Raw genomic sequence first — 20,163 nt, 5'->3', positions numbered from 1 at the left:
CGCGGCCGGGGGGGCCCCCGTCTTCCGGGGCCGCCTCTTTGTCTCCTCCAGGAGGGAAGGCGTTCGGCTTGCTCAAAGCCCGGCAGGAGAGGAGGCTGGCCGAGATCAACCGGGTAAGCCCGCCGCCCAGCGCAGCGTCCGGTCGCCGCGCCGCGCCCCGCGGTGCCACCTCGGTCTGCGAGTCCGTGCCCGCCGAATAGGGGGCCTCCCCTCTCCCCTTCCCCCGGACTTCCCCCAGTTGCCTCCCTCCGCCCCCAGCCCTGTCTCTCAGCCTGGCAGGTCTGTCTCCACCTCTGCTCTGTCCTGGCGTCTCCGGTTGCAAGTTGTTACTCTCTGACTGGGGGGGTGGGGCCCCTGCCGGCCTGGGGCCAGTCGGGCTGCGGGCTCCCTGCTGGCCGAGCACCCTGGTGGGTGGGGACCAGCACAGGGATTTGGCGGGCAGGAAGGGACCCCCAGGCATGCTCTCGGCCCTGGACACAGGCAGGGTTGGCACGCGGTCTCCTGTCGCGCCCCTCCCCCAGGGCCAGGCACACGACTGCCTTCTCTCCTGCTTTAGGACAGGTTGCCTGAGGTCCTGGTGGCCCATAAAGTCCTTCCGGCCGGCGGTGGCCAGACACGATGGGAGCCACTGCAACTTTGCTTCATGCCCACTTGGATCCTAGGAGATAGGGGAGGTGTCACGCCCTGTCTGAACTGGTGAAGCAAAGCTAAAAGGCAGTTCATTCCCAGGGCTTTAGGGTCCCCAAGGCCGGGGCTGGGCTCTGGCCCCACTGCATATTGGCTGTGTGGTCTTCTGTGAGGGCCCCTCACCTCAGAGCTCAGCAAGAGAGGCATGTCTGTGCGTAGTCCATCATGGCTGGCATTGGAGTTCCTTCCGAGGACTGAGGCACCTTCCTACCTTACCTGGTGGCCGAGGCATGCCCGCTGAAACTGAGCTGGGCATCCCTGGGCTGGACACCCAGGGTCTGAATCCAGATCAGAGTCTCCAATGGGAAGCTGGCAGGTCCCAGAGCGGTGGTGGAGACCCGGAGGTGGGTCCAGGGCTAGGGCGTGGTCTAGCGTCTTCTCTCACTTGCAGTCCACTGCTCTGTTTTCTTGGACTGCCGAGAACTAGGCAGCCTGCCTGTTTCATTCCTCTGCTCCTGGGGGTCCCATGGAGAGCCTGGGGATCTCAGGGTCCCTGCAGTGAGCTCACCACCCCTGCCCCGCCTCTCGGGGCCATCATGAGCACAGCTGAAGGGTCGCCTGGATGTCAGGCTGGGCCTCTCAGGGTCCACTCTGCGCCAGCCCAGCCCCAGGCTTGGCCACTCGTGCCCTCTGGACTAGAGCCCAGGACCCTGACCTCATACCATTTGGCCTGGTGGGTCCTGAGCCAGCTGAATCCGCCCTTGGCCAGCAGGACCCTGAGCCAGAGACAGCTGGAAATGGGCGAGCTGACCCCATAGCTGAAGCCAGAAGAGCTGAGAACGCCTGGGGCTTTCCGTGGGGGGAGGCTACGGGTGTTTAAGGGAGTGGACTGGCTGACTTCAGAAAGGGGGGTGCTGCAGCTCTCAGGCGGTCTGGACAGGGCTGGGACTGGGGAAGGTGAGGAGAAAGGGGCTGTGGTCTCTCAGGACTCCGGCACCAGAGAGGGCGAGCAGCTGGCCCCAGGGTACACAGGAGCCAGGGGTGAGCCCCAGCCTGTGTCCCTTCCCTGTGGAGAACTGTTCTGAGACCCACCATGTGAGCCCAGGCTGTCGTCAGCTCCCGGGTCTGGGGTGGGGATGGCAGGATCAAACAGCCTGAGCTTCTCCCCAACACGGCAGGCTGAGGCGACCTACCACAGTTCGGGGCACACGATGGGCAGCGGGGCACCGTGACCTCGGGTAAATCGCTAGCCTCCTCTGAGCTCCCTCTGGAAAGGATGATGGTCTTCAGGGTGTTGGGTTTCCAGGGAGGTAGGCTGCGGGAGCACTGGGCTGGCCGCTGTCATGAGTGCTATCGTTTGGGGACTCGGGGGGCAGGAGTGGAAACTCCTTTAGGATCGTTCAGCCTGGCAGAGGCTTCGTCTTTCTGGCCTGTGACCCCCTCGAGTCCCTGCAACAAACAACAGAGCTCCGCAGTCCCTCTACCTGTTCTGGGTGAGCTGCTCTGCGTGGGGGCTGAGTCTGGCTCACCCATGGCCACTGCAGTGGGGAGATCTTGGGTTGGGTGGGTTCAAGAGTGAACTGTGTTGGCAGTGTGCTCCGTCTTCCTTTGGGGTGCAGCTTCACTGCCCCACCGGAGTGGGGATACCAAGGAGCTGCCCTGTGGCCCCTCCGAAGCAAGAAGCCAGGTGTGGGGACTGCATGGCTGCTGCTGTGCCCAGTCACGGGCCACCCAGTTACTTCTTCCCTGGTGCAGGCCAGTGTCCAGAGGGCGGCAGGGCTGCTCTGCCTACCCTGAGAGGTAGGTACTCGTGTTCCCATTTTACAGAACATGAGACCGAGCTGGGGCAAATCACCTGCGTCTGAGCAGTCAAGGGTTAAGCTCATTCTTGCAAGCCTTGAGCGTGGTGGGGCCTTTTCTGTGGGTGTCCGACCTGTGTGTGTGCATGCACGCGCATGTGTACGTATCAGCACTACTGGAGCGGGCTGGGCCAGCGAGCGCCTCCTACTCCCCCCACATAGCTGACATTCCCCGCGCCCCGATGGCATGGTAGGTGACCCTGGCCAGCCGGGCCTGGCCTTATATGGCAATGGGTGAGATTTCCTCCAGCTTCCCACAGGGACAGAGAGAAGCAACAGGGCTGGGTGGGCAGTTCCTCGGTGTGCCCGGGAGGCTGCAAGAGCAGCAGAGCCATCAGCAGCCAGGGTCTCTACCTCGGTAAAGCAGTGGCTCCGCTCTGTGCCCGGAGTGTCTCTCAACAGAGGTCTCTGTTAGACTGAGGCCCAGCGTGAACCCGCCAACATCCCCGTGTGACGGGATCGCCATGACTCCCATTTTAGAGATGAGGAAATGGAGGCTCAACCAGCTGAAGTGACCTGAGGTTACCCAGCCAGGAAGTGGCAGAACCTGGATTCAAACCAGGTCTGACCCTAGACACTGCCTGTGGCCCGCCCTGGCCTCTATCCACCAGGTGGCCTCAGCCTAGTGTTGACAGGCCTCTCTTGCTTATGTGGATAAGGATCTTTGGCCCCTGTCCTGATGTCCCAGTCCTCCTGGGTCGAGTGGAGGGCACTCAGTATTCCCTGCGCATGGAGGAGCCCACGTGCCAGCCTAATGGGAGGGCTGGGCAGCGTAGGCTACGTATCTCTGCCCAGGCGGTGTATATCCCCAGCCTCTCCCCCGGCAGGGGGTCCTCTGAGACCTGACCCAGGCCGCAACACAGGTGTGTCTCTTCTCCTGTGTAGCTGGCAGTGTCACTGCGTTCCTGCCCAGCTGAATGTGCCCAGCTGGCATGGCCAGATACCAGTCTCGCTTGCTCTTCCTTAATATATTATAAGGGAGATGGTGATTAAGTGACCACGTGAGCCTCTGAGGATTTAATGTCCCCTGCAGGTCTGGCCAGTCTTGACCTTGGTGTGGCCATGTCACAGGAAGCAGAAGGTGGAATTTCTTCAGCGGCTGTTTCATTCGTGCAGTTGGTAGGGTGTTTTTCTTCAACTGCCCGGTCTGCTGGCGAGGACGCAGTGTCCAGGCAGTGTCCCAGAGCTGCACGGGCAATGTGAGCTTGCTGTCCTGCAGGTGCACGTTACAGGCTCCTGCTGCTCGCTGGGCATCTGTGGCCTGGTCCTGGCCCTTTAAGAGCCTGTGGGCCGAGTCAGGTGCCACTGTCCCTGGGGTTCTTGCCCAGGGCTTCAACTAACAGCCCTTGGATGGCCTCCAAGATGATGATATCTGCCCACCCCACAACCTGCGGCAGCGAATTCAGAAAGCCACACCTGGAGGGCCAGGAGCAAGCGTTCATGAGGAGGTGCTAGAGGTACCAACCCAGAGAGAGTGATGTGGGCAGGAGCGGGTGGGCGGCAGAGACTGGAGGGCAGGACGCACAGATCTCTGGTGGTCTTGGAAATAGGCCCTCCTGGGGGTGAACGCTTAGATGGGGCTCAGCGGGGCTTCCGGGGGATTCTGATGCGCCTCAGAGGCTGTGGATGGCCCCGTGAGCAGCAGTGAGCAGACGCGGCTGTGGGCGCCCTCCCCGGCCCTGTGCTTGGTCTTGAGAGATGGCCAGTGGGCTGAAGCTCACCAGGAGGACCTCGTGACATAATGAGGGGCAGAGGCGTGGGTCTTCCTCTGGGTTGCCCCTGTGCACAGGTGTGGCTTGCATTGGCGTAACCCAGCGTGATAACAATCGCTAACACTTGGTAAGTGTGCCAGTGACGAGGCTCTCCTGCACAGCTAGCTCATCTCGGCCTTACAGCCGCCTAGCCAGGAGTGGCTATCATTAGGTTCCCCTTTACAGATGATGAAACTGCGGCCACGCATGGGAAAGTGGGCTAGCTGATAGCATGCTGATTAAGGCAGCTGGATCCCACATGGTCTACCGTGCGGTTTGAGAGTCCTGGACCCAGTGGCTTGAAAAGCACACCAGGTGTGTGCGTGTGCATGATTTCTCATGTGCTCTCTCTTCATCTGTCTGTCTCTCCAGCAAGCACATGTGCCCTACAGCAAAAACATTTCTAAAAAACAAGAAGAGAATGGTAAAGCATGTTTCCCAGGGCCACAGAGCTAAGGAGTGCCGGAGCTGGGATCAGAACCCAGGCAACCCGATTCAACCACCCACGTCCCACACACCGCCCTGCACATCCTGTGCTCAGGAAGTTTATGTCACAGGCATTTCCAGCCCTTGTGACTTCAGGCAAGACAGTCTCGTCCGGGCCTGTTTCCTCAGCTTGAACAGGACAAGCTGGAGGCTTTGAGGGTCCTCTCTGGGTTCCGCAGCTCTGCCACCTCCCCAGGTCTCACCTGAGAACACTCTGGCCCTCAGAGATGATAAGCGGCCCGTTGTCGCCCCCCAGTTCTTGTATTTCCTGGCTCGTGGTCAGGGACTGAGCAGGCCTCTGGGGCTCCAGACTTGCTCCTCTGCTTATCAACGTCTGCTTTCGGAACCCAGGGGCCCCTGTGCTCTCATGCCTGCTCCTCCACCCTGGCAGGTCCTGCAGCCTGAAGAACTAGTCCTCTGGGACAGTGATTGGTCTGGGAGAGGGAGGTGGTCTCTCGAGGGCTAGAGTGGTTCCTTGGCCTTTGAAACAAGCTCCTGTAGCCACCCAGGAAGAAAATGAATGCCCAGTATCGGCTTTCTGTGCCCAGACACCTGTGGCCAGGCCACCTTCTCCTTGTTCAGGGCAGGGAGGGGGCTGGGATGGTGAAGGGAGGTAGATCTTAAATTGTTAAAACTTCTCGTCTTGGGGCCAGCTGGTGCCATGGTAGTTAAGGTGGCTGAATCCCACATGGCCAAATGTGTAGTTCGAGTCCTGGACCTGGGTGGTTTGGGGGACATGCCTGGTATGTGTGTGCATGTTTGTCCGAAATCCTGAGAGGAGAGTAGAAGAGGAGGGATTGTAGCATGGCCATCCCCTCTGTGTGTGTGTGTGTGTGTGTGTGTGTGTGAATTCTCTCTCTAGCTAGCACCTGCACCCTATAACAACAACAACACTGAGCCAGCAAGTGGTGTAAAAGGTTAAGGTGCTGGCTCCCACATGGCTAAGTGGTTTGGGTCCCAGACCCAGTGGCTTGAAAATCATGCTGGGTATGTGTACATGTGTGCCAACAGTTCGGAGAGGAGAATAAAAGAGAAGGGATCGCAGTGTGGCCCTCCCCTCTGGGGGTGATTTCTCACTCCCCCTTGCCCTCCCCGGCTCTCTCAGCAAGCGTATGTGCCCTATAGCAAACTAAACAAGCAAACAAACAAAACCTCGTGATGGTGAGGAAGTTGAGTGGCCTGTCTGGCCCTTGGCTGTCCCATCCATCAAGTGGGGATACCTAGAATAGGGAGAAATCAATCATAACTGGTCTAAGTCGGGGGGGGGAGGCATCTAAGCCCCTTTACTAGTTGGTGGTGGTCTCTGGGGGTGATGGCTCACTGTGTCAATGTCAGGAAGCCGTAGGGAGAAGTAGCTAACACTTGCTTTGTGTTTGCGGAGCGCCAGGCTCTGTGAAGCACCTTACGGATATTTGCTTATATGCTGTAGTGCTCAGGGCAAGTCTACCGATCGAGCTGCGCTCCTTTTGTTATTTTAGAGAGAGATATTTGCTATAGGGCACGTGCGCTTGCCGGCGAGACAGAGACAGAGAGACAGAAAATGAGAAGTCACCCCCAGAGAGATGGCCATGCCGCATTCCCTTCTCCATTCTCCTCTCAGGGTCTTGGGCATGCACATATGCACACACACGCGCCCAGCATGATATTTAAGCCACCAGGTCCGAGACTCGAACCACAGTCGACTACATGGGAGTCCAGCAATGTAACCATTACATCATCTGCTGGTTCTTGGATCTAATCTTTTTTTGGGGGTGAGGGGGAGAGGTTTTTTGCTATAGGGCGCGTGCGCTCGCCAGACAGACAGAGAGAAACAGAGAGATAGAAAGTGAGAAATCACCCCCCAGGGGGAATGGCCACTCTGTAATCCCTTCTCCTCCATTCTCCTCTCAGGATCTTGGGCTCGCTTGCACACGCGCCAGGCGTGTTTTAAGCCCCTGGGTCCGGGACTCGAACCGCGGTCGACTACATGGGAGTCCAATGACATAGCCATTACGCTAACTGCTGGTCCCAGATCTAATCTTCTTATCCTTTCCACAGGTAAGGAAACTGAGGCACAAGTGATGTAATTTTCACACAGCTACTAAGTGGGTTCCAACCAGGCATTCTGGCTGGAGCCTGCTCCCTTTTCATTTCTTTTGCTGTTCTTCCAAACATCTGGGGTGACTTGTCTCTGTCTCCCCCAGGGCTCTTATGTGGGGCACCTGCCCAGTGGGCGTGGCTGTGTCCTGAGACAGGGCAGGGATATGTGGGAGGCTGCCTGAGGGGGAGGCCATGGCTATGCATGAGCAGGAACCAAGAATGCAAAGCTGGGAGGGGGAGGTCTACCGGCCCAGCCAATGGGACCTCCCCCTCCCCCGAGGGCATGGAGGCATGGCTATCCTAAGTCCAGGGAGGGCAGCCCACCCACGCATGAGCGGGTCAGCTACTTCCTCTGCCCTGGTCATTCTGTGGCTGAAGCATTTGCCAGTTTGGGCCCTTAGAGTAAGTGTGAGTTCAATCCGGAGTGCCCTCTAGTCTCTACACACAGTGGCCTTGAGGAGGGTGTGGCCATACTGGGCCCCATGGCCTGGGGTTGCCCTCTGACCAGCCACAGGAGGGCAGGGCCTGGAGTTCGAGACCAGCCTGCGCTTCCTGAGCTGTCTGTGGACTAGGGACACATGTTATTTAGCCTCTGGCCCTTCAGGTCCCACCTGTGAGGTCTGCCAAAGTGAGGGGCCACTTAGACCCCTCCCCCACCACCATTGGCGGTGGTGTCCCCTACTGTCACAGGGACTGAGTTAAAGTGGAGAGCCACAAGCCACAGAAGGTCTTACTCTGCCGCCCACTCCCGGCTACCTCGGTTGCTTGCAGTGCTAAGTGCTAAGATGGGACAGGGATATGGGGGAGCTCCTGGGAAGGGGGAGGCTGTATGCTGTGTATGAACAGGGAGGATGGTGCCCAAGGAGCGTGGCAGTAATACACCCACACCACGGCTAGGGAGGAGAGCTTTCGGAGAGAGAGAGAAGGAAAGTGAGAAGTCACCTCCTGAGGGAATGGCCACACCACAATCCCTTCTACTCCTCTTCTTGGGATTTTGGGCACCTACACACACACTGGGTGTGTTCTTCAAGCCTCTGGGTCCAGGACTCAGGTCACGTGGGATCCCGCCGCCTTAACCTCTGTGCCTCCTGCTGGCCCGTCACTCTAAATCCCTTGGGGAGTTCTGGCCACAGACTAGGACATGAGTGTGGACAGGCTTTGTGGCCGTCCAGTGGGAACTGGGAGCAGTTTGGAAATAGGCTGATGGATGTGGACCACACTGGTCGTCCTTTTAGACAGGGGCGTTCTGTCATTTTAGAATAAAGACCTTTCTCACTGTTCTCCCCTGACAGTGCGGGTACACTGTGGTCCCTCCAAACAGTGGACACCTAGAGGAGCGATGCCCATGTGCTCTCTGCTCCTAATGAGGAAAGTGAGGTGCAGAGGAGAGGGGCTCTGCAGAGGGGGGTGCAGGAGGGGAGCATGCCCTCTCCTCAGCTATCGTGCAGGTCCTGGGGCTGCCAGAAGGTTAACCTCGAGGCACGTGAGATGCCCAGTGTGGGGCCTGGCCTGGCAGGCACTCACTCACGGACAGCTTTGTTTTAGAGCTAGAGACCAGCTCAGACGAATGCCCGAACCTTCCCATCTTTAAGTGCTGGGGTTAAGGACACAGGCTCTAAGTGAGATGGAACTCTGGCTGCATGAGCCTCAGTTTCCTTATCTGTAAAGTGGGCATAATAATAGTAGCTCCCTCTTGGGGCTCCTGTGAGACTGGAAGAGGTTCCGTGGGTAAGTGCTTCACCCTGGAGGCTTTTTTTTTTTTTTTTAGAGGTTTTTGCTATAGGGCACGTGCACTCACCAGAAAGAGAGAGAGAGAGACAGAGAGATAGAAAACGAGAAATCACCCCCCAGGGGGGATGGCCACGCCACAATCCCTTCTCCATTCTCCTCTCGGGATCTTGGGCACGCACACACAAGCGCCTGGCATGAGTTTAAGCCACCGGGTCCGGGACGCGAACTGTGGTTGGCTCCGTGAGAGTCCAGCAACATAGCCATTATGCCAACTGCTGGCCCCTCACCCTGGAGGCTTTTGTTGGTGCCCGGCCCTCCCCACACCCCCACCCCAGCCCTCTGGCTCAGAAAGGCTTCATTCGCGTCTCCTCAAGCATCTGAGGGGAGGGTGGGCCAGGCTTTAAGGTTACAGGTGAGGAAGCAGGTGAGCGGGTGCCAAGAGCGTACAGTCATTTCTGGCTAGAGCAGAGACTGTAATCCGACCGCCCCTACCTCCTGAGCTCCTTCTCTACCGAGCACCGTTCACGCCCTCAGTGGGTTCTCATGCCCACTGAGGTCACCATACTGGTTATCCCTGTTGGGTAGATGAGGCAATGGAGGCACCAAGATTTGCTCAGGACCCTAAGGAGTTAGTGATGGGACTGGGCTGCTTGGCTTTGAGGCTCAGCTCCATGGGTCCCAGAGCCGGGGTACCCTGCAGGGGAGGCCCAGGTCTCCCCTCCAGCACTTCAGTTATTGGCTGAAGGGGCTTTGTCCTCTGGAGCCGGCCCTCAGGCCCCTCCCAAGCTGCAGAGCAAACTTCCCACCCCAGGGTGGCCTGTGCAGATGCACCTCCGAGGGGTGAAGAGAAGCTGGAGCATCCCAGGTCAAGCCTGGCCTCCCGGCAGGAGAGGAAACACTGTGCAGCGGGCGACTTCTGCCCTCTCCTTCGCTCTGTCCTCTCGACTCTAGGAGTTTCTCTGTGACCAGAAGTACAGTGATGAAGAGAACCTGCCAGAAAAGCTCGCTGCCTTCAAAGGTAAGCTGGGCTGGCTGCCCGCCGCCCAGAGCTGGTCTCAGCCCTTGCACGCAGCTGAGCCCCACGGGGCTGGGCTGCGGCCCTGTTGTACCCAGAATGCCCCTCTTCCTGGCAGCCTTCAAGATGGGGGTCTTCTGAGGGGTGGGGCAGGCCCCTCCACCTGCCTCCCTGCTGTGGCCCCTGGCCCCTCGCCTGCAGGCCCAGCCCAGCCCTGCCCCTCTCCCTGGCTTCCCTGCTGGTTCCCGGGGCCCCAGTGCACAATCAGCCCTTTGTGAGCGGCCCTGGCCTCTCCCCCTCCACCATGGAGCGTCCCCGGAGCCCCTGTGGAGAATGGACGTTTGTGTCGCCACGGTGGGGCAGGGGGCAGAGTTTCTGCCCATTGAATCCCAGCAGCACGGGATGAAAAGCAAACAGGGCCTGGGAGCCCACTCCCGGAGAGGGACGGCATAAAGGTCCCTCTGTTCAGTCCCTTGCGCCTGGTTTCCAGCCAGCAGCTCGAAAGCAGAGGAGCCATGCCCATAAGGAGTGGGCAGACCCGCCTGTCCTGCCCCGGGGATCCACTTGGGGCATGGGAGCCCCGGCCTTGCAGGAGGACACAGAATATCTTGGCGCCCCCCTCCCCCTAAGTGCTTGCAATGTGGCATCCTCGCTGCTCCAAGGCAGAGAAGCTGCCAAGTGCTCCTCCAACCACAGACAGCTCAGCTGGCCTTAGGCTGGGGACGGATGGCCAGCAAGCGCGGCGGCGGGTGCTGTGGGGGCCCAGCCTGTGTGAAGCATGTCTTGGTCTGTGTCACGAGCTCCCTGAATCACCCTGTGTCCAGCAAGGACATGGCATATGCTAATTACATGAAGAAACTCAGGCTCAGGAAGGTCGGTCGGTGACACTGAGGTCACACAGCTCACTTGTGGCAGAGCTAGGACTTGAACACAGGTCGATGTGGCTCCAAATGGGAAAAAGGTGCCCCTGTCCCAGTCCCAGATGCTTGGCAAAGGAGAGCAGTCCATCCCTTCTCTGGTACCAGTGAGGCCTGCTTCAGTGGCAGCTCTGGGAGCAGGGGCTGGGGCTGGGGTGTCTCGTCACTGTACTTGTCTTCATCCATACACGTGGGACTGGGTGCCTTGGGTGGCATTGCAGCTACAGAAAGTTAGCCTCCAAAGGAAGGGTTTGGAGGGGTGAGCACCTGCTGTGTGTGAGGCCCCCTCTGGGTGGGAGGGCCATGGCCAACTCACGAGGTGGCACCTGCCCTTAGCAGCCTGTGTTCGGCTGGGGCAGGACGGAGAACAGGAGATATGAAGGAAGCCAACGAGAGTAGATGCTTTGGTGAGAAACTGATCGAAATTCTCAAGGGGGCCCATTTAGAAAGTGGAGCCCTGAAGGCTGAGGAGGGCTCTGGGAGGACATTCCAGGCAGAGGGGTAGCTGCTGGAGGGGTTGGGCGAGAGGGACACGGAGAGGTGGGGTGCTTGCAGCCACCAGGGACCCTGGCTCTCCCACCTGGCTGCTCCATGGTACAGAACGGACGTGAGGATCCTGCTCTGCTGAGGCAAGGGTGACCTGGCCAAGGCCACGGTCCACGTGCCACAGCCTTCCACTGAAGGTGCTGAGCTCATTGCTTGCATTCCTCCCCTGCTGGTGGGGGCTTTCCTTGGTCAGTCAGGGAGTGTTAGCCTAGGCTGCAGGTGACGTCGGGGCTGTCTGCATAGCCCTGGAAGCTGTCTGTCCCTCTGTGGGCTAGAGCAGCCTGTGGCCTTTCGGTCGCTTCTGGGTCACAGAGAACTTAGCCTGTTGGTTCCCACACCAGTGTCTGCTCCCACCCCGGCTCCCAAACCCACTGAGTTGAATCTCCAGGGACGAGGGTCTCCTGTGGTCACTTTGCAGCCGATCCAGATGCAGCCAGCCACACTGGGGCACCCAGGAGGAAGCAAGGGTCAGAGCGGCCTGTTCGCTTATGCTGCTGCAGGGAGGGTGTGGTCATGAGGACACTTCCTCCAGACAGCAGCTGGCACGGCCGAGATGATGGGGACCATGTTGAGGCCCACCTGTAGGTGAGAAGACAGCGTGGGCACCCCAGGACCCCATTGGTTGCCATCAGGGAGTCTCTAGTCCCCGCAGGGAGAGATGCTGTGCACTAACACCAGCTTTGCTCTGTGGTTTCCAGAGAAGTACATGGAGTTTGACCTGAACAACGAAGGCGAGATCGGTGAGCGAGGCCTGGAGTGTTGGGGAGGAGGGTGCTGGGTGAGTGGGCGACGGAGGGACCAAACAGCCTAGCGACCCACCTGCCCTGGGGAGGGGCACAGGTCATCCCAGAGTGACGGACAGGCCCCAAAGCTTCCCGATGGCCAGCTTCTGCCCTAGCTGCTCCCCCACTGCCCCCTGCCCACACCACAGCCCCCCATGCCAGGTGCCACAGGACTCAGGGCTGGAGGCACTCTGGCCACTCAGGGACAGGCAGGCAGTTGACCCCTCAGTACGGGGGGCTGCTGTCCCCTTTGCCCACAGCTTGTCTGTCCTGAAGGTGACTGCACTATGCAGTGGGGGCACTGGGCTGCAAACCCTGCCCCATCACTGCATTCACGTCTGGTGGGAGACCGTAGTTTGATCTTTGCCAATGCCGCTCCAACAAGCTCAGCCATCCCCATTTTATAGACGAGGAAACTGAGGCTCAGAAAGGTGACAGACTGGGGGAGCTGGTGGCTAAGTAGCAGGCCCAGGGCCCAGCTGTGGCCTCCTCTGCTTCACCCTGCGCCTCCAGAGTTGCTGCCGTCGCCTGCGCGTCCATCCGAACTCTGTCCTCTCCCCTTTCTTCTCTCTTTTGAATATTTTGGTTAGCTTTTCTTTTGGAAAAAAACTGAGGATTATGAAATTAATCCATTTTCATCGTAAAAAATTGGGAAACAAAAACACAAAAATAAATACGAGAGGACTTCAAAAGTTTGTGGAAAGAATGAAAAAATGTATATATATTTAGGTTTTTGTCTTAGGGCATGTACACTGGCTGGGAGGAGAGAGAGAAAGACAGAGACAGAGACAGTGAGAGGGAAAGTGAGAAATCACTTCCCGGGGGGATGACCACACCACAATCCCTTCTCCATTCTCCTCCTGGGATCTTGGGTACGCATGCACATGGTCCCATCATGAATTTCAAGCCACCAGGTCTAGGACTCAAACCGTGGTCAGCCATGTGGGAGTCAATTGACATAACCGCTATGCCATCTGCTGGCCCCTGGAATTTATATTTTGGTGCAAAAAATTTTGAGATCCATACAGTTTTTTCATGATAGGCATTTTCCGTTACCTTTTTTTAAAAAAATTGTGTTGTCGAGAAAGTCGTGTCGTGTTTTTCTGTTTTCCTGTGCAAATTTGCATGATGACTTTCCTGACAACCCAGTGGCTCGCTGTAGGGCATACGCGCTGGCTGGAGAGAGCCCAAGAGGGGGGGAAGTGAGAAATCAGCCCCCAGGGGCGATGGCCACTCCGCAGTCCCTTCTCCTCCATTCTCCTCTTGGGATTTTGGGCACGCATGCACATGCATACACACATGCCCAGCGTGTTTTTCAGGCTGTGGGTTCAGGACTCGAACAGTGTAGTCGGCCATATGGGATCCAGCTGTCTTGAGCTCCTCACCACCTGCTGGCCCCTCCGTGAACTCTTGAAGACCCACCTATGCATCCCCTCCCACCTCCCAGAAACTGTCATAAACATTTTAGCTTATCTCCTTCTGCTTCTTGTTCTAATCACACATACTGGTGTTTTATGCCATTTCAGAACTTTTTTCCCTTAATTTAATGTATGATGAGTGTTTTGATTTATGATGGATTTTCTCCTTTTGCAATGTAATTGATGGCTGCATCACATTCCGTTCATGGACTGGGCACGAGTCTGCCCAGCCAATGCCTTAGCTCGACCATTTAGAAGACTTCCGATTTCGACTGTTATTACAATCCTGTGAAGCACGTCTGTGATGAGTCTCTGCCCACGTTGCTGGATGTTTCCTCAGAGTGACTCTTGGCAATGAGACATTGTGGCTAGGAGGCTTCTGAAGCATTTTGCCAAATAGCCTTTCAGAAAGGTCTTGCCGTTGGGTCTGGCTGGCGGTGGGTATGAGTGCTTTCGCTTGCTCCTGTAGAAGGTGCCCAGCTCTTTTGAAATGCCCTGGACACCCTGGCACCTTCGGGCCTGGCACCAAGCCAGCCCGCCCGCCCTGCCTCTCGGGTGAGTGCCCACGGCCCTCAAGCAGCCTCAGCTCCACCCCCACTGCCGCAACCTTTGCCGAGCCTTTGCTGATCCATTGTTCGATAAGGAACAATCCCAAGGAAACGACCTCAGAGCTTGGTTGGCCGGAGCCAGGAGGCCAGAGGCAGCAACCCCTTGGGTTTAGTGACTTTTTGGTGCCTCCCTTGTTTTTCTGGAATTTTGTTCTTTTGTTGGTTTTCCTGCTCTGCTTCCTCCTTTCAGCGGGGCCCTAGGACAGCAGGGTAGGACTGCCGTCATAGGCAGGTGTGGAGAAGTCCTCAGTCATCTGGCACCCAGGAGGGTGACTCAGTGCCCAGGGTCCAACCAGCTCCCTGACCCTACATTGCTGGGCACTGACTCCGAGGGGGAGGGAAATGGCCCATAGCGCCCCGTAGCCACAGGGGCCAGCAGAGATGGCAGTAGTGGTGTAAATAGTAGTTACTGAGCACCTGCTCTGCACTGGGGCCCCAAAGGAGCACGTCAGCGTTTTCTACCAATGAGGGAGCAGACGTTCAGAGAGGTTGAGTCGTTTGCCCCAGGTCCCACAGCCAGGGATCGTCCAACCCAAGTCTGTCTGCCTCTAAAAGCTGAGGTCCCTAACCACTAGTCTACACTGCCTCTGGGGAAAATAGGAAGGCTATGATGGGATCATCCTCCCTAGAGGAGCAACACCATTGACTGCAGACTCCAGGGAGGGGTCTTCCACCAGACTTCTGGGCATGGGGCAGGGTGGAGCTTTCCCACTTTCCTACTCAGCCCCTCCACCCGCCTGTTTCCACCGAACTGGTTTGATCCCCCCTCCCACAGACCTGATGTCTTTAAAGAGGATGATGGAGAAGCTTGGAGTCCCCAAGACCCACCTAGAGATGAAGAAGATGATCTCCGAGGTGACAGGTGGGGTCAGTGACACCATCTCCTACCGAGACTTTGTGAATATGATGCTGGGGAGACGGTCTGCTGTGCTCAAGCTGTGAGTACCGCCTCGTCACTGCTGGGCCCCTGAAAGCAGCTCCTCTGTAGAGAGGCCCCTGGCTGGGGGCGCCCCGCCACTTCCAGTCCGTAGGTCTCTCATCGCGTGACTGCGGGGCGCGGTATGAGTTTGTTCTGAGCCCTGTCTCCTGCCTGGCAAATGCTCAAGTTACACGCACCCCCAGGAGAAACGCGCTACCGCGGGGGTCGGGTGGAGTCAAGGCCACTGGCAACTGCGATGAGGATGGCCAGGGGGTTGTACTTCTGAGCCGTCTCCTCATTACAGAGGCAAATCGAACACGTGGGGTGGTTGTGAGCATAAAATGGGATTAACATAGGCTCTAGAGGGAGGTAGGATTCGAACCTTCATGCTATTGCTGTGACTGAACCCTGGACAGGTCACTTCAGGTCTGTGAGCCTGTGTCTCCATCTGAAATAGGGATGATGAGACATACCCTCCGGGAAGTGCTGTGCCGAGGGGACGCGTCCTCCGGGAAGTGCCGTGCTGAGAGCCAGTGAGATGACAAACCATAGTCCAGCCCGTGCCTAACAGACAGAGCCAAACTAGCGCATTGGAGCTATAGCCGCTGCAGAGCGTTAGGGAGGTTCTCTCGAGTCTCATCCTCATTTGTCAGAGATGAAAAAGACACGCACTTGGCTTTTATGAAACAAGACTCACATTTCAATCTTTCTTTCCTTTTTTTTTTTAAGTATGGAGGAAGCGTATACTTGTCTCATTTTACAAAGGAGTTCACGGGGCCCTGGAGGCTAAGCCTGTCTCAGGAGCCTGTGTTTCAACCCAGCCAGAGCCTGTGGTGCCCCCACCTGGAGGCAGAAGGCTGAGGGTCAGGTCAAGTGTCCTGCTGGTCACCTACCTGGGCCATGGCAGGGCTGGCCTTCAGATCCAGTGACACGATGTGTCAGTGAGTGGCAGACTGCTGGCAGGCTGGTGGTCCCGTGAGAGTGCGTCCAGCCCAGGGTGTAGGATCTGCCCCGAGGTCTTGGGAGGGAGCTCTCATTTGCACGGGACAAAATGCCTAAGAATGCATTTCTCAGGATGCATTCCCATGCAACGCGCACAACCGACTCTCCTGTCCTCCTCCCTCTAGACTACTCTCAGGGTGGTGGGGCATTTTTGAAGACCTGAAGTTTTTGTTGTTGTTTTTAATTTACAGAGAGTGCATACACTCACGAGAGAGCGAGCGAGAAAAGGAGAGAGTACCCCATGGGATGGTCCCTCTGCAGTTTCTTTCCACCTCTCCTTTCAGGGTTCTGGGCACACACTAATGCGCTGTGTTTCTCAAGCCCCCCGGGTCTGGGACTCCGACCGTGCAGTGGCCCTGTGGGATCCAACCGCCTTAACCACCGTGCCCCGGCTGGCCTGCAGGGGTTTCAAGCAGAGCCACAGCCCAGCCTTGCTCAGCCTGCTCTAGGAAGCACAGCTGGGAAGGCACGCAGCCCCCATATCAGGACCCTGGGGTCCCACCCTGGCTCTGCCCTGGGCTGCCCGTGGTGCTGAGGCTCACATCACCACTGTGCATCTCAGCTTCCTCCTCTGGAAAATGGGACTTGCAGCCCGTCCTCACAGCCGTCATCTCGGGCAGCTGCAAGGATCCCAGCAGAGAATAGATTTCAGGGCATGAAGTCGAGGACCCTGCAGACATGAAGGCTGGGATGACCCTCCCCTACATGAGGAAGGAGCCCTAATCCTGTTTATTTCCATGTCTCCATCTCCCGACTAGGGTCATGATGTTTGAAGGAAAAGCCAACGAGAGCAACCCCAAGCCAGCTGGCCCTCCTCCAGAGAGAGACATCGCTAGCCTGCCCTGAGGGCCCCACCTGGACTTCCCTGGCCCCGCCCCTGCTGCTCCCTCCTGATCTTGATGCCCCTCCCCATTCATCGTGATTCGTCTTATTTGTTGGTTAGGTTGTTGTAGGTTTGTTTATTTCATCAGCAGAATCGGTGATCTCTTTGTGAAGCACAAATTGTCTGCCTTAAAGGGGCTCAGGGTCAGGCAGTCCTGAGCCTCGGGTTCCCTTTCTCTCTTTCTCCTCACTACCCCCCATGCAGAAGGGTTGACATCAAACAAAAGCTGGAGGGATGGGGTCAAGAGAGGCTGGACACCTGTTCCCAATGCTTAGAACCAGCACTGTCCATCCTTCCAGGAATCCAAGCCCAGTTCAGTCCCGCTGGCCTGGCACTGGCGAGGGCCCCAGCCCACTTTCAGAAGATCCTGGAGTAGGGACGAGGCTGCGGAGCTTCATTAGTCTTTCCTTGGACGACTCTGGTCCAAGCACTCTGGGGTGGTCCAGGATGTGGCACTCAGTGCCCCACCATGCCAGCCAACCCCCTTAGTCCCTACCTCTCCTCATCCTCACAATGGGACACAAGGTGGGAAGGAAAGGAGCTGAGTAACTTGAACCCTTTAAGAGGGCACTGGAAGGAACCCCTGACCACACCATTATAGACGGCTCCGAGGAAGGGTGCAGCCCCACCGTCTTACTGAGGCTGAGAAAGGCTTTGGAGGTTGAGGTGAGGCCCAGGGCCTTGGGCTTCAGCTCAGTGCAGCCCTGCCTTTTAGGGAGGGTATGAGGGCACCGACTTGGGAGGATGAGAATACAATGCTCATGGCAAAAAGGCAGCATCGCTGTTGAGCCAAGAGCTGAGCAAAATAGGAGGTTGCCTTTCTGATCCCGGTCTGCTTGAAACCTGTGCTTACCTCGTCTGCCTTCCCACTCTCATGCCATTTGTCCATCCATTCATTCACTTGTTCACTCAACAGGTATTTATTGACCACCTACTATGAGCTTTAAGTCCTGCCTCTGTTGTGACACTTGCCGCATCCACTGTGTAACTCTCCTTTCCAATTCGCTCAAAATTCGAGCTTGGGATTGGACCGGCCTCACCTGTGTCCTCTCTCACATATTTCAGAGCCTTAATCCGCCCTGTAGGTGAGCTGGGCCAGTCCTGTCTTTCTCAGATGAGGGAACTGGTGGCCCACAGGGATTAAGTGCCTGCCCGAGGTCAGGAGTGAGTCTGGAGACGGGCATCTGGACTGGAGCCCGTGCTCAGGTCCTGGGCCCTCACTTCATCTCCGCCTTGGACTGCCTGGGTCAGTGATGGAAACAGGCAGGGACCATCTCCTGGGGCAACCCTGGGGGAAGGGTTCATGCGCATTGAAGAGCCTGTGCCGAGACTCACCATCCCCAGTGTCTCCAAGCCTGCATTAGGGTCCGGGCCAGGACCAGGCTTGCCCCTGCAGTTCTACCTTCCCTATTGCTTCTTGGCCAAGCTTCCAAGAGCCACTTCTCAGCACTCAGGCTGGAAGATGTCAACCTGGGCCCCATCTTGGCTGAACTGGGACCTCAGTCTTAATCCTGCCTAGGCCTGGGAGTCCCTTACTCTGCCTGCTTGGACTTTGACACGCTATTCACTGAACATATTTATTATGCATCTGCTGTAAGCCTAGAGTTAAGAACCCAGCAGTGAAATGGACATTCTCATGGAATTTAGAGTCTAGTGAGGAAATCAATGACAACGAGATGAATGTCAGGAAAGGGTGTTAGGTGATTGCCCTGCAGTCCTGGGGGCCCTGCCTGTGCCAGAGTCTTGAAGCCTTTGAGAAACTTTCGGTGGAAAGGACTGGGGCCTGTTGAAGGCTGGAGCCAGCGTGAGCCCTGATCAAGGCTCTACAACAGCTTGAGGGAGTGAAGCAACTCAGGCAGCAGGAAATAACCAGGCTGGGTTAATGTGGTCTCAACCAGCTCAGCAGCAAGATTATTTGGCCATGACTGGTTGATCTTCAGCCTAAAGAACTGTTTCAAGTACATGGGTCTAGTTGAAGTTTAAACCCCAGCAAAACATTCCTCCCTGTCAATGTAAAATCTTGCTCCTTTGTCTCCCTCCCATCTCCAGGACCCTTAGGTAATTGGCAGTCATCTGTCCCCACTCACTGCTCTGGGACAGGCTGAGACCTCTGAGGATAAGACCTTCCTTCACTAGTCAACACACGTGCTTGTCCCTCGCTTGGGGAGCACAGACCCGGCCAGGCTTATTTCAGTGGGTTCCAGTTTACTAGACTGCAGGAAGCTTCCTTCAGGGAGAGCAAGGAGGTGTGTCCCCAGCTTCTGGGAAAGGCAAGAAAGTGGGTTCTCACTGGATCAGGGTGCCTGGGAAACCCCATTTTTCACTTCACCATTTCTTATAACTCAACCCTTGAGGGAAGAGGGTCCTAAGAGTGGTCCTTGAAAAGGGCAGGGGGTCTGTATGTATTTCAGGTTGTGGCCATTGGCTCTAGGGCTTATTTCTCTTTCCTAAAGACTTAGCTTCTTGGGACTTCCACTGTCTTCTTTCTGAAAGACCAAATCTAACTAATGTAACCAGCAATGTGGGGACTGCCAAGTATGGCTTTGTCCTTGTGACTCAAAGGAGTTTGTCGGGCAAATTTAGGTGGATGAAGTATGTGTGTGTGCGTGTGTGAGAGTGTGTGTGGGGTGGGATAGCATTCCTACAGATTGAAAATAAACCAGACAAACTTACCAATGTCTCAACTGGTGTATTTTGGGGATGGTTTGGGCTCAACAAGTTAAGAGCTGGCAAGGACCAGCAGCTGGCATAACAGCTATGTTGCTGGACTCCCATGCATTCGACTGTGGTTCAAGACCTGGACCCAGTGGCTTAAACTCACGGCAGGCGCATGTGCATGCGTGCACAAGATCCCGAGAGGAGAATGGAGGAGAAGGGATTGCTGCATAGTGGGTGATTTCTCACTTTCTGTCTCTGTTTCTGGCAAGCGCACGCGCCCTATAGCAAAAACCTTTCAAAAAAAAAAAAAAAAAGTCTGCCCTCAACTTAAAATTCCACTACAGAAATTTCTTCTATGCAAGACTGATACCATCATTGTATCTGGAAAATATTAATTCTTTTTAAAATTTAAGGATAATTTAATTTAAACAATTTTTTATTAATTTATTTTACATTCTTTCACTGAACATCACAACATACAAAATGCTATTTCCCAACCAGAATGTACTGTAAAGTGGCTTAATCATACATGTTATCGTCAACAAATAATTTTCCATTTATTGTTTCTTGTATATATATATTTTCCCCCTATTTCTCACCCTTTGTCACTTCCTTCCCTCCTCCCACACCATCTCTGGTATCTGCAGTTGCTTTCCATTCCTTTTTTATTTTTTCCCACATTTCATTGATTCACAAAATGTCTTAATTAATCTAAATACTTTCGATAGCAAGTTCAGCTGATATATACATATCTGTGAACACATGTTGACTTTAGGCATGAAACTCGGTGGGTAGAATGAATGTAGTATAAAGAAGCACCTCGCTGAGGCTATATAGCTCACTGTGGTCATCAAATAGGTATTAAATATTTTCTTTTAATTT

The 20,163-nt window shown here is 56.1% G+C and overlaps 1 protein-coding gene across 1 annotated transcript in view; it reads left to right on the top strand.

The window, feature by feature from the left end:
• AIF1L (allograft inflammatory factor 1 like) overlaps positions 1 to 19,295 on the top strand; it is a 21,468-nt gene extending 2,173 nt beyond the window's left edge. The window contains exons 2-6 of the mRNA XM_006164350.2: positions 52 to 113; positions 9,485 to 9,551; positions 11,710 to 11,751; positions 14,595 to 14,757; positions 16,499 to 19,295. Of these exons, the coding sequence (XP_006164412.1) occupies positions 52 to 113; positions 9,485 to 9,551; positions 11,710 to 11,751; positions 14,595 to 14,757; positions 16,499 to 16,586 (422 nt within the window). The 3' untranslated portion in view covers positions 16,587 to 19,295. The remainder of the gene's footprint in view (positions 1 to 51; positions 114 to 9,484; positions 9,552 to 11,709; positions 11,752 to 14,594; positions 14,758 to 16,498) is intronic.
• The last annotated feature ends 868 nt before the right edge of the window (positions 19,296 to 20,163 follow it).

This window comes from Tupaia chinensis, unplaced genomic scaffold (assembly GCF_000334495.1).
Source record: "Tupaia chinensis unplaced genomic scaffold, TupChi_1.0 Scaffold143602_1, whole genome shotgun sequence".
Lineage (NCBI taxonomy): Eukaryota > Metazoa > Chordata > Mammalia > Scandentia > Tupaiidae > Tupaia > Tupaia belangeri.
Note: the sequence above shows the minus strand (reverse complement) of the source record. Positions and strands in the feature narration are given on the sequence as shown.